Raw genomic sequence first — 16,166 nt, 5'->3', positions numbered from 1 at the left:
CTTCCTTGCCTTGATGCGTTGTAGGCATCCTCCGAGCACATGAATCAAGTGGAGAAGAAAGGAATCGGCCAGAACTTAACTACCTTGAATGGGCGTTGATTGGTTTTCTTTTCCTTCGTAGTAATGCTTTAGTAAGTGCGAGTTTCTGCAGCATAAAAATTGGCACTTATGCTCCATAGACTGTGTATTTGCAAAAAGATGTGTATGATTTAGAACGTTTTTTTCCCTATTCACTTCTTTTTGAGTCTGCCTCTTAAAATTACAACTATTTCAAAGAAGTAAATGTAAGCCAAACGCCCTGTCTTAGAATGAGCAGGGGCCCGCTAAGCGGATTTGTAACATTTGGTAAGCAGTCTTTTCTGTTTGAAGCCAAAGCTGACAAAAAGTGGTGATTTCCCTGGGAAGATCTGATTTTGATCTTAAGTTGGTTTTTTTTCCCTCTGGTGTAGTGTTGAGCCAACTTTGGATAAATGAAATTCTATGTCGATGTGTGAGCCCTGCAGGGGGCGCCATAGTGCTTTTCAGTCTACTGTGTGTGTGGCCTGGTGGTCTGGAAGAAGGAGCAAGGCACTTTCAGAAGAACCCTTCTCTTAATTCAGGTTCATCAAGAAGTACTTGACTTTTATGAAGTGCTATGCTTTTCCAATTTAAGAAAATACATTCTGTTCTTTATTTTAATTTTCTCAATCCTACGTGGTAAAAAAATATGTATAGTTTCATGCAGTTTAAGGCGTTAAGTTTTAAAACTTCAAACTGAAACTCCCTTTTAAAGAATTTCTGAGCACGTGTTTATGTCACCTTAAGGAAGATAAAAAAAAGTGTGGGGGGGAGCCCTTTCCCACAAAGAACTTAGGAGGTAAAATACAAATATACAAGTAGCTATAATATATATTAAGGCAGCAACATGCAAAGATGAAAAGAGAAAGGACTTCCAGTTAAGAATTCAGGAAAGGAGGGGCGCCTGGGTAGCTCAGTCGGTTAAGCATCCGACTTCGGCTCGGGTCGCGATCTTGTGGTCCGTGAGTTCAAGCCCCACGTCGGGCTCTGTGCTGACCGCTCAGAGCCTGGAGCCTGTTTCAGATTCTATGTCTCCCTCTCTCTCTGACCCTCCCCCGTTCATGCTCTGTCTCTCTCTCTCTCAAAAATAAATAAACGTTAAAAAAAATTTTTTTTAAAAATTCAGGAAAGGAGACAACTGAGGTGGACCTTTAACCACCTTTGATTTGGGGTGCTGATGCCCCAGCCTGGTAATGAGAGCACAGCCTGTCCAGGGGCCCCTCGGTGTTTTCTGTCCCAGTTTCCTCCTTCCCGCCTCCTCCTCAGGTCCTTTAAGAAGCAGCGGCATTGTTGAACAGGGACTGGGCTGGGGCTGTCTCGACCCAGGGCCTCAGCTCTGTCCGTCCGCGTGTCAGTCTTTTGCTAGCCTGGGAGTATGGTCAGAACGGAGACGCTGGTCATCTTGCTCAGGACACACGGTCGAGGCTCTGCATAAACACTGCCGGTCAGGTGTCTGGCCAGCAGTGAGGCGTCTACCGGGATGGTCCCAGTGGCGTTTTCTTATTCCAGCTCTGGTGGTCCCCACTGGAGCCGAGACCACATGTGTCCAACGGAGAGTGGCAAGGGCCGCCTGATCTTGCTTCAGCTACTGCACTAAATTTTATACAGTAACCAGGTAGAAACCGAGTTAGAATCCAGATGGACCGGATTCTAAAAGTAGGAATCTGCTCAAAGGTGGAAAACTGGAATTATTTACAAAGAAGGGGAAGGAGGGTTGTAAGAATTATTTGTTCTTGGGGTACCTGGGTGGCTCAGTCGGTCGAGCGTCCGACTTCGGCTCAGGTCACGATCTCGCGGTCCGTGAGTTCGAGCCCCGCGTCAGGCTCTGTGCTGACAGCTCGGAGCCCGGAGCCTGCTTCCGGTTCTGTGTCTCCTTCTCTCTCTGCCCCAGCCCCGCTTGTGCTCTGTCTCTCTCTGTCTCTCAAAAATAAATAAATGTAAAAAAAAAAAGAAAAAAAAAAAAGAACTATTTGTTCTTTAACTTAATGGGCAATAATGGTGCTGATGCATCCATTTTTTTTCCCACCTTCAGCCTCTGGAGACTCGTCTGATTTCAGAGACCGTATCTGTTTGCAAACCAGAGCAAGTGGCCAAACAAATTGTTAAGGATGCCATAGTAAGTACAGTCCTTGTTTTCTTCATTAATAGTTGTGATGCTGGATTTCTGAAAAGAGATACGATGTTTGTCCCAGGGCTTATTTTAAAGCGTAAGTCATTGTTGCTTCTGGGTCACATTCATGTCGCATGTGGGACGCCACTCTTCTCCCTTAGATGCTTTATTGATTCCAGGTAAAGTAGTAGGCTTCTGGAAACTAAGTACGTATCTTAACCTTAGGAACAGATTGATGAGTAAGGATGTCTGGGAACTTTGGTTCTTTAAAAAGAACGTGAGACCTTCGAGCCGTGTGTCAGTAGTGGGGACCACGTTCCATGTCTGGCCCTGCTGCCTTTTGCTGCTTGCCCACAGCACTCGCACTTGTAGGCGATGTTAGGTACTTGATTAACTGCCTGACTCCTTGACGAAGGACTTTTCCTTCCACCTCCCTGCTCCCCAGTGCCATTTTTCCCAAATGCTCACTAACAAGGAAGTGTGTCCAACCCCACCGGGCCACCATCCTGTCCACCCAGATAATGTGCCTCCAGGCTGCTGAGTCTATTTGGAGCCTGCCATCTTCTAAAACAACGTATGTGCCACAGACTTTTTTCTTTTTCAGGTGTTGGTTTGTTTTGAGAGAGAGAGCGAGAGCAGGGGAGGGGCACAGAGAGAAAGGGAGGGCGAGAATCCTAAGCAGGCTCCTCTCTGTCAGCACAGAGCCCGCTGCGGGGCTGGAACTCCGGAACTGTGAGATCACGACCCGAGCCAAAACCAAGAGTCGGACGCTTAACCACCCGAGCCACGCAGGCGCCCCGACTGCCACACACTTTTGACAACATCCTGTCAGCCCACGTGCAGAAGAACACACACCAACGGGGGATGTCTGTAAACTTCAGGCCTACGCCGCACGTGGGAGATTTGAGGACCCATGCAATGAGGTGTCGGCGGGCCGCTCAGCCTCCCTGAAGGGCCGCATGCACTGTTGCACGAGCACCGGCTGAGCAGGATACGAGAAGTATCGAACTCCATTAAGATACAGCCAGTTGGGAGACCCGTGCCCTGTGCTCAAAGGCACAGAAGTGGGGCGCCTGGGTGGCTCAGTTGGCCAAGCGTCCGACTTTGGCTCAGGTCGGGGTCTCATAGTCCGTGAGTTGAAGCCCCACGTGGGGCTCACTGCTGTCCGTGCAGAGCTCGCTCCAGACCCTCCGTCCCCTTCTCTCTCTGCCCCTCCCCCACTTGCACTTTCTCTCTCAGAAATAAACATTAAAAAAAAACAAAGGGCACAGAAAGATGGCAGGAGTGGATGGAGCGGACTTAGCTTTTCCTGCTCCCCTCAGATCAAAGCGGACACAGCCCGTGCCTTGAACGATCTGAAATAGCTCTTTGTATGTTGGCAGGGCTCCTTGAGTCAGGTGGTCTTGAAACTTCATTTTTTGGCCACTTTCCACGGGAAACTATTGACCATCCCAGTGATTTCTTTACAGGTTTATATTTATCAATGCTTGCCGTATTAGAAACTGCAAATGCATATCTAAAAAGTATTTATTAATCCGCTTAAAATAACCACAATTTAACCCATTACATCTTAATGCAATTTTCCTACAATAATAGTTTTCCAAAACACAGCTTCAGCGAGACAAGTGCCATTGTTTTACGTTTCACCAACGTCTTTAATGTTTCTGTGAAGAGAAGACAGCTGGACTCTTATCACTGCCTCCGCATTCCGCCTGCCCTAAAATGTTGTTTGGAGTGAAGGATATAAAAAAAAATCTGCCCTTATACAGATATGTAGTTAGGAAACGGAGGAATATTAAATAGGCTTTTCAGAGAATTGCAGACATTCTTCTTTGATATTAAACCCAAACCGGATGAATAGTAGTTTCTTAAAGGTTAATTACAGTGTGGAATTGGAAACCACATTAATGAACTTTTTGTTCTCTGTTACATTAAAACCCGTTGGTCTTTGCACTTTGCATGTTTTGTACCCATTCATGATTTTGTAATGTTATGCATCCGTCATGTGGAAAATATGGGTTCATTGAGTTACCAAAAAAAAAAAAAAAAAAAAAAAAAACCAAATTTCATCCATTCGTATCACTGCTGGTCTTATCATAAAAGTCTTTACATATTGGGCAGCTGACAGTCTCACAATGGCGGACAGGTTTTCACAAATCGTAATTTTTCCTTGAAAGCTCGGATGTTAACATTGACCATAAAAGCTGCCAGCTTTCCTTGAAGTCACAGGCTCCTGTCATTCTTGTTCCACAAAATGTCTTCCAAATACCCAAGTCTGAATAACCACAGATTAATTTTCATGACTTAAACAGTCAGAGGAGGGCCTTTCTGCTGGGCAGCCGTCCCCCTTGGGTACGGAACACAGCAGAAGGCGCTGGGTGTGCCCTCTCTTTTTGTGACGTAGGCTCTTAAGACTTGCCCTTAAGGGTTGAGATTTAATAAAATGAGTAATTTTAGGGGTGCCTGGGTGGCTCAGTCGGTTTAGCGTCCGACTTCGGCTCAGGTCATGATCTCGCGGTCCGTGGGTTCGAGCCCCGCGTCGGGCTCTGTGCTGACAGCTCAGAGCCTGGATCCTGTTTTGGATTCTGTGTCTCCCTCTCTCTCTGACCCTCCCCCATTCATGCTCTGTCTCTCTCTGTCTCAAAAATAAATAAATGTTAAAAAAAAAAAATTTTAAAAAAATGAGTAATTTTATTGCTTTATCAAAGGCATTTTATTTTATTTTTAAATTTTTCTAAGTTTATATATTTTGAGAGAGAGCGAGCGAGCAGGGGAGGGGCAGAGAGAGAGAGGCAGAGAGAGAAGCCCAAGCAGGCTCCACACTGTCAGTGCAGAGCCTTGTGTGGGGCTCATACTCACAAACCGTGAGATCATGACCTGAGCCAAAGTCAAGAGTCGGACACTCAACCCACTGAGCTACCCAGGCACCCCTATCAAGGGCATTTTAAAGCACAACTGACATTTAAAAATTATTTTAAGATTTTTTTTTAATGTTTGTTTATTTTTGAGAGAGAGAGAGAGAGAGAGAGAGAGTGGGGGAGGGGCAGAAGAAAGGGGGACAGAGGATCCGAGGCAGGCTCTTCGCTGACAGCAAGGAGTTTGAACGGAGGCTTGAACTCACGAGCCATGAGATCATGACCCGGGCCGAAGTCAGACGCTCAACCCACTGAGCCACCCAGGCACCTCTTTAAAGACTTTTTAAATTTCTGTACATTTATTACTGCAAGTGCATGTGGCAGTGGGGAGGTGCTGCTACTGTGGTTTGTGCTAACGAGCTAGCAGTTTCGCCCGTCGGTGCAGATGTCACTCAGCGACGAGGCGATTAAGGTCTTCGTATTGCTAAGACCATCTTTTTGTCCTCCTGGATCCCCTGAAAGGGTCTCAGGAGCCCCAGCGTCCACGGACGTACATTTTGGGAACCACCTGTGTCACTATTCCAGCCCATCTGCCAAGGTCACGTTCATCTGTGAGCTCCAACGTAGGCTCTGTCACCCTGGTATGCCACCTAGAGTGGCCCGCTTCGTTGTTTCTGCCGTGCTGTTTCCTTTCCTGGTTACTACCGTTGCCTCTTTTCCTTTTCTTTTAGCAAGGAAATTTTAACAGTTCCATTGGCTCAGATGGGTACATGCTCTCATCCCTGACCTGTGGAATGGCTCCTGTGACTTCTATTACTGAAGGGCTCCAGCAGGTGAGCTATGCCTACGTCAACGGACAGACGGACAGACAGACAGTGCCTTTCATTGAACCCCAATGAGAAAAGGCTAAAGGAAGACTCGGTGACTTCATCTGAGGATGGGGCCGTATCCGTTGTCTCCCTCCCTGTGTCAGGGACACGAAACTCAGACATAGGTTAAAGACACCACCGGAGGGCTTCCGACAGGGGAGAGGTCTTCTGTGTTCTGGGCGCTGTGGACACAGAGAGGGAAGGCCGCTTCCGCCCTCGGGGTGTTCGTCCGGGTTCTCGTCTGAGAACCACCGATCCGAGTGTTTGCGGTAGAGTGATGGAGGGTACTGGGTATCGGAACAGAACACCTTTCCTAGGCGAGTCAGGTCACGGGCAACTAAGCCTAGGGAGGTAACGAGTCAAGGATTCAACGCAGAGCCTACTCTTCCACAAATTCTGGTCCATCCAGGCCACACGGAAGCTAACCGCTTGTGGATGTGCCGCGTGCAGAATCAGAAGGGAGCAATGTCTCCAGCCCCAGGGGCTTACGGGCTAGGGGGAGACACAGACAAAAAAGTGCTACCCGTGCCATGTCATATAACAAGTGTCCTAACGGAGGGCTGGCTCTGCACAGACCCGATGGCGGATGGTGGAGTGTAGACGGAGAGAAGGCTGCCCGCGAAGGGGCCTGTCTCCGCCGATGGGTAGTTTATAACCAGGTACGAAGTTACGTGCCGCCGACCGTGTCTAGGCTGAAAACCCAAATGGCTCGGGTGTGGGTTTCCCTCACTCTTCTCTTCCACGACTCTGTGACTTTCTCTTAGAGACGGAGGCTGTACTACGTGACGCCCCTCTCGGCCCGCGCCTGGCACATGCTGGGAGCTTCGGAGGCTGGCTGGAGCCGCCGCCCGCGTTGCTCACGTGCTGTGTGGTCACCTCGTCCTTCTGCTTCCGTGACGCCAAACCTAAAACTTGAGCACGGAGCTGCTTCCTCCACTCCGGTGCCGAATACGCTTCTTTGAGGCGTTTCCCCGGGCTGTGACCGCACTGCCCACAGTAGAGCCCTGTTTCCCAGCATCCCGGCCCCGATTCCGTGTTGGCGCTGTGATCAGGATCAGCGTTCGTGTTCACTCAGGAGCCCGACGAGGCGGTGGGTGGCGTCCCTGGCCCCCCTCGTTCTGCCCCGCGCGTGAGGGGTCAGGTCCATCCCTCCCTCCCTCCAGTCCCTGGTCCGCTCCTTTCCCCAGCGGCCGCTGCTCTCGCGGTTCGGGCCTGGGACGCCGCGGTCGGCTCCCCGCCTGGGTCTCACGCTCTGCGAGCCAGAGGTCGCCACTGGGGGCCCGAGGGCCTATAAAATGTTTGGTTCATCTGGTACGAGTGTGCTTGTTGAGATAAAAATTTTTTAATTAGATTTTCCACACAAAGTGCAGATTTCGGACTTCTCTTGGGAAATCAGAAGGCCCCACGGCACCTGGCAGTAACCAGCTGGGGCAGGTGGCGGCCCCTCCGGTGACACGGGGCGCGGTCCCCCCATCCCGGGGGTCTCACGGCACCCGTCCCAGGCCCGGTGCACCAGAGCGCCATCACTGTTCCACGCTGGTTTTTCTGAACTGCAGACCCACCTGGCATGGCAACCCTCAGTGGCTCCCCAGTACCACTGAGGTAAACAGCTTCCGTGACGGCACGTGGGGTAACCCTCTGACCTTTGACCCGCTCACCCTCTGCCTTTCTTCCCCCTCTTTCCAAGACTTTGTCTCTGCCCCTCTATCCCCACGCTTCCTTTTCTGACCAACTGTTACAACCAACCCACCAACTGCAAGTCTCCCCTTTTATGTTGCTTTTTTGCAGAAAACTCCCAAGACAGTAAAATTCCTTGGACTTAAGTATTTTGGTGTTTTGGCAGGCGGTGTTACAGTTGCTTTTTCTTGATGTGTTTTTCTTTCCGTTAGGTGTTTTTTTCTTTTCAAGTAATAAACTGTATTTTTTAGGACAGTTTTATGTTGATAGAAGATTTGAGTTGAGGGGCCCCTGGGTGGCTCAGTTGGTTGGGCTGAGTTGCCTGGGTGGACCTCCCCTCAGGTCACGACCCCAGGGTTCCCCGAGCCCCACATCCGGCTCCCTGAGGTCAGGGCAGAGCCCACTTCGGATCCTCTGCCCCCCTCTCTGTCTGCCCCTCCCCCACTCATGCTCACTCGCCCCAAAATAAATAAAACGTTTCAAAAAAATTTGAGTTGAAATTAGGGAGCTCTCTTCCTGTCCCCACCCGGCTCCCCCATTCTTAGCATCTTGCATCAATTAGCACGGTCTGTTGTCGCCGTTGATGAGCCACTCTGCAGACGTCATTGGTTTGCATTAGGGTTCAGTCTTGGGGTCACACCTCTTTTGACAGGTGTATAGCTGCCACGTGACCATCGTTGGACTGTCACGTGGGATAGTTCCCCAGCCCGAACATTCTCCTGTGCTTCGCCTGCTCATCCCTCCCTCCCTCCTCCTGAACCCCGGGCAACCACTGACCTCATTGCTGGCCCTGTCGCCTTGCCTTTTTCCAGCCTCCCTTTGGTTCTTAGTTTTTTCAGCGTTGTCCTGACACGCCCTTCCGAGAACCAGTGTTCTCAGGGCTCCCTCGGAGCAACAGCGGCCCCTGTGCCACATGCCCCTCTTTGCCCGCCCCCCGCGCAGCCATGCTGTCCTGTGGGCGGGGCCTCCTGAGATTCGCCTCCACATCTCCATCGAGGGTGCATCCAGAGTCTAGACTGCCGTGGCCCCCTCCGCTGATTTCTACCCAGACAGATGAGGAGTTAGCTCGTCTTCACACCCTCCTCCTGCTTACAGCCATCTCCCCTCCATTCGCACCCCCCCCTTTTTACTTCTGTTGCGATTTGGGTTAGATCTGTATTTGAGGTCATCATTATTTTGGCTATTTAAATGCTATTCGCAGCCGAACTCTGTATTACACATTATCAATTTTCCTTTCTTGTGCAACCTTTTGTTTTCCCCGGAACCATTATTGGCCTTTTTCTATGTATGATTAACAATGACCGTCTTCATTTCCTCTCTGGCATATCAGGCACTCTGTCACTTTCCCCTTCTGGAAGGAATCCTTCCTGGAGCCTCTGAGCCACCCGTCAGGACTGACTGCCGCAAGTCCGGGAGTCTCCTCTGCCTCTCATCTGGGCCGGGTCCCCCGCCTCCTGGGTCACATGACATTGTTTTTCTTTGTTGACCGCTTAATGTGCCTTTTTAACTCTTCTAATACTTTTCTGGAAAAGGGCACGTGGGAGGCAAGGTTTTTGAGAACGGGTGTATTTGAAAATGCCTCTCCTTGTGTTTCTAGGAATTTAAAAAATTCCTAGGGAGAGCGCAGTGGCAGAAAGAGTGACAGTTAATGGACATCCGCTGTCTCAACTGGACGCAGTAATTACCTCCTCCAGCTGGTTGTCTTTCCAATTATCTAATAAGCTCGTGGAGGGCAAGCACGGTGTCTTTCTCCCCACAGTGTTAGCGCTGAGCATGCGGTCTGACTTTTGCGATCAGAACGTAAGTCTTGCACCACAAAGCGTTAATGGTAGTTTGGATATTTGGGATGCTGGAGTGGCTCTTCCCTAGCTGGTAGAACCCTAGGACTAGTGGGAATACCTATTTTTGTTGTTTGTATAATTTGAGTTTATTAATTGGACAAATATTTCGCTGTGACACCTCTGACGGACACGTGCCGTCCAGGGGTGCAGAGCGGACAGCTCCTGTCCTCTGTGTTCTCCTGACACTTCCGGGGTTTTCATCGTGCCTATCCTTGGAGCAGATTGGAAGATGTGTCTTAGAAACCGTTTATCAGGGGCACCCGGGTGGCTCAGTTGGTTAAGCGTCGGACTTCGGCTCAGGTCACAATCTCCCGGTTCGTGAGTTCAAGCCCCACATTGGGCCCTGCATGCTTGGGATTCTCTCTCTCCCTCTCTCTCTGCCCTTCTTCCGCTCATGTTCCATCTCTCTCTCTTTCTCTCTCAAAAGAAACAAAACTTAAAACAAACCCTTGAAGAGAGCTGTTGTTTTGTGCTGTCGGACGAGCTCAGGGGTCTGTCTCTGTCTTGCAGGTGGTTACCATGGGCCTGTTCCGCACCATTGCTCTGTTTTACCTGGGAAGTTTCGACAGCATAGTCCGTCGCTGCATGATGCAGAGAGCGAAATCTGAAGTTGCAGACAAAACTGCCTAATTCTTACCCTGGGAGAAAAGACTGTTTCTAAATAATCTGAACAGCCTGCTGCTTAAAGGGACCCAGATTGTGGCCTACAGCCACTTAAATGTGTTGCTTTTGAATCTGTGAGATAGGACCGGCGCTCTTCAGATACCTGGCTCAGGCGAGGGGATAGATGTTCAGCGCCCGGTGATATTATTAATACTATGCAAATATGGAACGGGAGGCCCCTGATCGTCTGAGGCGGAGACATGAGGATCGTATGGGACCAGAGGGCCCGTGAGCAGGGGAAAGAACGTCATTCCAGAGTGATCATTTACATTTTTCTATTTATTCTCTTTTTCTTCCTCCACTGAGATTAAGCCCAGAAATGTACCTTATGATACATAGGACGACGTCTCGAGGACATTCTTAACCTTCCACGAAAGGCAGTCTGTGGGTTTGGGGAGCCTTTTTTTTTTCCCCCTTCTTTTTAACATGGTGTATTTGATTCAAGAGGAGTTTCACACATTGCTGGAGACTCTGAATGCACGAGAGAGCCCCTGACTCCCTGTGCTTCTGGTGGAAACTCGTGGCTTCTCTCTCTCTTTGATCCCGTAAAACTACAGGGGGATGAGAGAGGGCAGTGCAGTGGAAGGGAAGGAGAGAAGTATCCTCCAGTAGGAAAAATCACGCTTTCCTGCCTTCTTTAGATAGACGCGAATGCTTAGAGCACTTCTCATTTTTCATTCACGGGGAAAGGCAGCCTCCCCCAATTTTTTCTGAAGAGAAATAAAATCTTAGAAGCTTAAAAGTTTACAATTTCTTCAATAGCCATGGTGACGTGGAGCCCGCCCATTCCGTTAGAGGGCTCTTTCCATTCTTCCCATCCCTTCCTTTCCAGTTTTGCTGATACTGCTATACTATTTTTGTAAAAAAACAAAAACAAAACCAAAAAATGGCCAGTGAAAATTTTTTGACTTGACTTTTTAAATTAACTCATGAATTAATTAAAACACGAAAAAACTTAGAAAAGCGTGACATTCTTCTCGTAGCATACATGTAGCTTTTAGGAAAGGCTGATGAGCGTCCATGTACGGTTTCCTCATTAAGAAAAAGAAGATAGGACAGGGCCGAGCTCGCAGATCCTCATCTTGGCAAGAAAATGATCACCCATCGTTTCTGTGATTCCTGCGGACCCAGAGAACCTTCTCTCCATGCCCCATGGTAAGGAAGCCCAGTTATCACTCCTGTCACATAGCCCTGGAGCCCTCTCGGCCCCGTGACTGCCGTTTTTAGATCCCAAGCTCCGTTGCTCAGTTTAGTGGATTTCTACAATAAAGTGCCTCTGATGAGTTTGGCCGATGTTCCCTGCTTCACGCCATCACTGTACTTGCTACCCTGCTGAAGGCAAGTCACCTTCCTCATAATGCTACCCCCCCCTCCTCCTTGCATACACAAGTATGCATATACTATGCATACAAAAGATTAAAGACTTAAAAATTATAGCCAACCTTTTTTGCTCTCGAGTTTTTGGCTCTCTTGACTTCAAAATGACTTCTTCTTCTTTTTTTTTTTTTTTAAGTAAGATGTTTCATGGCTTTATTTCCTGGTGTTCTTTTAATGAGGATCTGGGAATGGCATACTTTAACACTGACAAAGTTAGAAGAAATTATTATCGAATATATACGTTGCTTGGAATGACTTCATTGCAGTTTGTGGGGGTGGGTTGAGCCACAGTACTTTCATGATTCAGTCTCCTACAGCCACTGTTTATTGTTTGCAAACTATGTTAGGTCGTATTTCACAGCCTCTGAGAGAGAGTAATGACTGTGTCTCCTTAATGTACGGAAAACATTTATGTTAATATCGGGATGTTTCTCACTTGTATTTGTTTCTCCCCTAAATGTTCCTTGAATATCAGCACTTTCTACTGCTGGTCTATATGAAAATCTAGTCCAAGATGGTGTCTCATTTAATACAGTTAACTATTTAACCACAGTTATTTCAATATACACTCCTCAAGTTATCCTCATAGACTGTACTGTTATTACCTCCAGGGAATCTGCTACCTGAACAAACTGAAGAGCCCCTGTTCCATGGTGGGAACTATTATCCCCAGCCCACTGGAAGCTCTCTCACGAGAGCAGATTTTGTTTAGACCAAAATGTCAGGGAATGGGCTTTTTTTGTCAGAGATGTCAAAGGGCCAAAGCTCTGTATCCAGAAAGCTTTGAAAACTAAGGTGGGTTTGTTTTTTTTTTTCCTCTTTCTAAATTTAGTGCCATTATTCACTTGATAGCCAAATCTGATGTATTATAGTTTTGATTTATCCATTTCATCTACTACTCATTTTTCCTGAAGAGACACTAGTGGGTTTAATTGCAGGTATTGCCCCGGATTCTGTGGAGATGTTCCATAATATCCAGTGTATGTCCCATATACCTTTTCCAAATCTAACAAATTAAGAAATCTGAAACACATCTGGCCCTAAGGGTTTGGTAAAGGATTATAGAAATTCAGCAGCATCACGCAAAGATCTGACTTCATCCGAAACATGAAAGTATGACAAAGGCAAATTCTGTTTTTTATCTTCTTTGGCTCAATTTTTATTCTTTTTTTTTTTTTTTTTTTTTTTTTACGTAGACTTGTGTTTTTGCTCAGGGGAAGGAAAACAAAAAACCATGAGTCAGATTGTTCAGGAAGCTATTGGCTTTTTTTTTTTTTTTTTTTTTTTTAAAGGGGTCATTGATTCAACAGAAGTGTCTATGCCTTACCTGTGGCAGAAAGAGTTTAATTACAATTCTGATGAAATGTTGGCTTTCTGTTTGTAGCCAACAACAGTTTATTATGTGAGTGTTGGTTCTAAATCTTGTCTCTGCCGGCTTTGGTTTTATTGTTTTGTTATAGCGTATTTGCGAGTATATTTATTTAAAAATGCCTGATGTCATTCATCCATAGAAATACCAAAATATATTCAAGGACCCTTCATTACTGAAAAAGGTTTAAAAAGGTTTTTTTTGTTTTTTTTGTTTTTTTTTACAAAAAAACCAAGTCAAGGTAATTGTTCTTTTCTGTATTTTTTAATATTTAATTTTCAAAGCTGAGAGAGAGAGAATTAAAAATGCTGCCCATAATGGCCTCTTTACGTTAATACGTATATACGTTTAGTTATAAATCTGTTTGTTAAACCGTATATTGTCGATTCTTGGAAGTGAAACATTGAGAGACCGTTTCTAATATTTAGATGACAAAAACATTTAGGAAATAGTTGCTTCAATTCAAAGAATTGTATGTGTTTGTCTTTCTAGAAGAAGGCAATACCATGATAATTTTTTTTACTGAATTATATCATCAACAGATTTAATTTTATTATGTCATGTTCTAATTTAAACATGTCTTACTCACATGAGGACACTTTTAAATATTCATAGTTTTTGACATACGATGCTTTGTATCTTTCTCATGTCCTTAGTTCTTATTAGTAACTCAGTTTTAAAAAGTACATACTAAACATAACCTTCCATATCCTGGACTAAATCTTGCTTAGTTCGCTGCAGTGATGGCAGATTTGATATTTTGAAGAGGAGTTCATAGCTATTATATTTTACACTTGCTTGATGGGCAACTTTAAAGACATTTTTAAAGTGTAAGAATGCACATGGCTATTTTGATATATATTAGAACTTGTGTTTGCTACTTTGGAAGCTTTTGTGGCAGAATTGTAACCTAATTTTCATATCTTGTATTTCTGAATCACAACAAAAAAATAAAGGGGGAACAAGCTTTACAGATTTGAGAACTTATTTTTCTAGAAATTTGCATTTTTAAGAGACAGTGAATTAAGCAAAACACAGATCTTTTTCGTGATGTTATCCTCACCTTGCATCCTAAACATTGGCAAGGCTTGGTTTCGATCATTTTCTAGGAAGTAATATTTTCAGAGTAAGTACTTGGTATTGTGAGCCCTCATTTCAAATACATTCTGTGTTTGTGTTACTCAGATGGGCGGGGGGGCAGATACCTGAGTAAAAGGATAAGAAATGTGGAATTTAGTAAAGTTTCCTAATGTCATTATGTTTCATATAAAAACAAATAGATTTCCCATACTTTCTTTTTAAAAATTTGTAAATGTTCATTTATATTTGAGAGAGAGAGAGAGAGAGACTGTGTGTGAGTGGGGAAGGGGCAGAGAGAGGGAGACACAGAATCCGAAGCAGGCTCCAGGCTCTGAGCTGTCAGCACAGAGCCTGATGCAGGGCTCGAACTCACGAACCACGAGATCATGACATGAGCTAAAGTCAGACGCTTAACCGACTGAGCCACCCAGGCGCCCCGATTTCCCATACTTTAACCCTGCATATATTAACAATGAAATATCTCTTAGATGCTGAGGGGCACAGAAGACTGATATATAAAATAACATGCCTTAATATTTCTCAGTCCTCAGGTGGGAAAATTTGGTTTACATTGTGAAGAGATTCTTTGGACATCTTGGTTTGCAAGCTTAAGCTTTCTTTAAATTTGAGCAACGTCTGTACGTTAATGGCACACGACATCCCTTCTATGATTTTCACACGGAGGTGTTTAAAAAGGAAAAAAAAATATTTCTTTTGTTCCACTCCTGTTGTATACCCCCGATTTCCCCTCTTTGAACATATTTATTGAGTGCCCGTGATGAGCTCGGCATCTAGGCACCCAGGGATACCATCTGCGTAAAGAGTTTGTCCCTCCGTGGTGGTGATTACATTTCTCGTTTCTTGCGTCCCTGTGCCTTCATCCCTCTGAAGGCTCTACAAGTCTTCCTGGAGAAAGAGGAACCACTCCCCCATGCCTTTCTTCAGCTTGGGGCCTCTGCATTTTACGCCACAAATGTTTGAATGTCAGAGACTATTCTAGGCTGGGAATGCACAAAGGAAAAATATAGTCCTTGTCCTCAAATAGTTTGTAATCTACAGAGGAAAACATATGCCAGAAATTACACTGTGTATCTGACAATAGCTATGATTCACAGATCGTAATTAACATTGAAACACGTAGCCCGTGCCAGTCACTGTTGTGAGCGTATCACATTTAATTCATTTCAATCATACACTAACCCTCAAGTGGTACTACTTATACCCCCCTGTTATACGGAGGGGCACAGGCAGAGAGAGGTTAGGTAACTATCCCAAGGTTATAGCTGCCAAGTGACGGAGCCCAGACCCAAACCCCTGTTTTCTGACTTTTAAGTTTCTCTCCTCAGTACCGACCCTCTTGTGGGCTCGTAGGACTGCCCAGGGAGGTGAGGCATGGTCTCACAGGGGAGGAAGTTCTGGAGACGAGACGTGAGGAATGAGTAAAAATTTGTTACGAGAAGACTGGGTGCATTTCAGCGAGACAAGCAGACGTACAGGGCAGAAGACACGGGGGATTTCGGCGGATTCCAGAAAACACACAGTTCATATAGCTGCAAGAAGGGGAGACGTAAGGAAAGGGTGGTACCCAGGTGGGAGACCTGCACCAGATCATTCCATGCAGAGGAGTTGAGATTTTAACCTATGAAGAACTTCAAGCGGAAATACGAAATGGCCAGATTTGAGCTTTAAGAAGATCATGGTTTTGGGGAGCCTGCGTGGCATAGTCGGTTAAGCGTCTGACTTTTGGTTCAGGTCATGAGCTCACCGTTTGTGCGTTCAAGCCCTGTGTTGGGCTCTGTGCTGACAACTTGGAGCCTGGCGTCTGCTTCGGAGTCTGTGCCTCCTCTCTCTCTCTCTCTCTCTCTCTGCCCCTTACCTACTTGTGCTCTCTCAAAAACAAGTAACAAACATGTAAAAAGATCATGGTTCCCCATGAACCATAGGGAACCATGGGGTTGCTGGGCCCTTGAGTCTTGGCGTAAACAATTCTCATTAGTTTGAAAGATCCCATATTGGATACATAGTTACTCATTGAGTTTTGTGCTCAAAAGATGTGGTCTTAACCTCCAGTATCTGTGAATGTGACCTTACTTGGAAATAGGGTCTTTGCAGATACAACCAAGTTACGATGAGGTTATTAGGTTCCTAATCCAATATGGCTGGTGCCCTTAACAAGAACAGAAAACAGACACAGAGAAGGCCAGGTGACAACAGAGGCAGAGATCAGAGTGACCCAGGTGCATACCAAGGAACACCAAGGGTTGCCAG

General features: G+C 46.2%; 1 protein-coding gene across 1 annotated transcript in view; it reads left to right on the top strand.

Annotated features, from left to right (window-relative positions):
• KDSR (3-ketodihydrosphingosine reductase) overlaps window positions 1-13,789 on the top strand; it is a 39,822-nt gene extending 26,033 nt beyond the window's left edge. Inside the window, exons 8-10 of the mRNA XM_042910105.1 lie at window positions 2,090-2,173; window positions 5,754-5,855; window positions 9,920-13,789. Coding sequence (XP_042766039.1) covers window positions 2,090-2,173; window positions 5,754-5,855; window positions 9,920-10,039 — 306 coding nt within the window. The 3' untranslated portion in view covers window positions 10,040-13,789. The remainder of the gene's footprint in view (window positions 1-2,089; window positions 2,174-5,753; window positions 5,856-9,919) is intronic.
• The last annotated feature ends 2,377 nt before the right edge of the window (window positions 13,790-16,166 follow it).

This window comes from Panthera leo, chromosome D3 (genome assembly GCF_018350215.1).
Source record: "Panthera leo isolate Ple1 chromosome D3, P.leo_Ple1_pat1.1, whole genome shotgun sequence".
Lineage (NCBI taxonomy): Eukaryota > Metazoa > Chordata > Mammalia > Carnivora > Felidae > Panthera > Panthera leo.
This window is presented reverse-complemented; position numbering and strand designations above follow the sequence as displayed.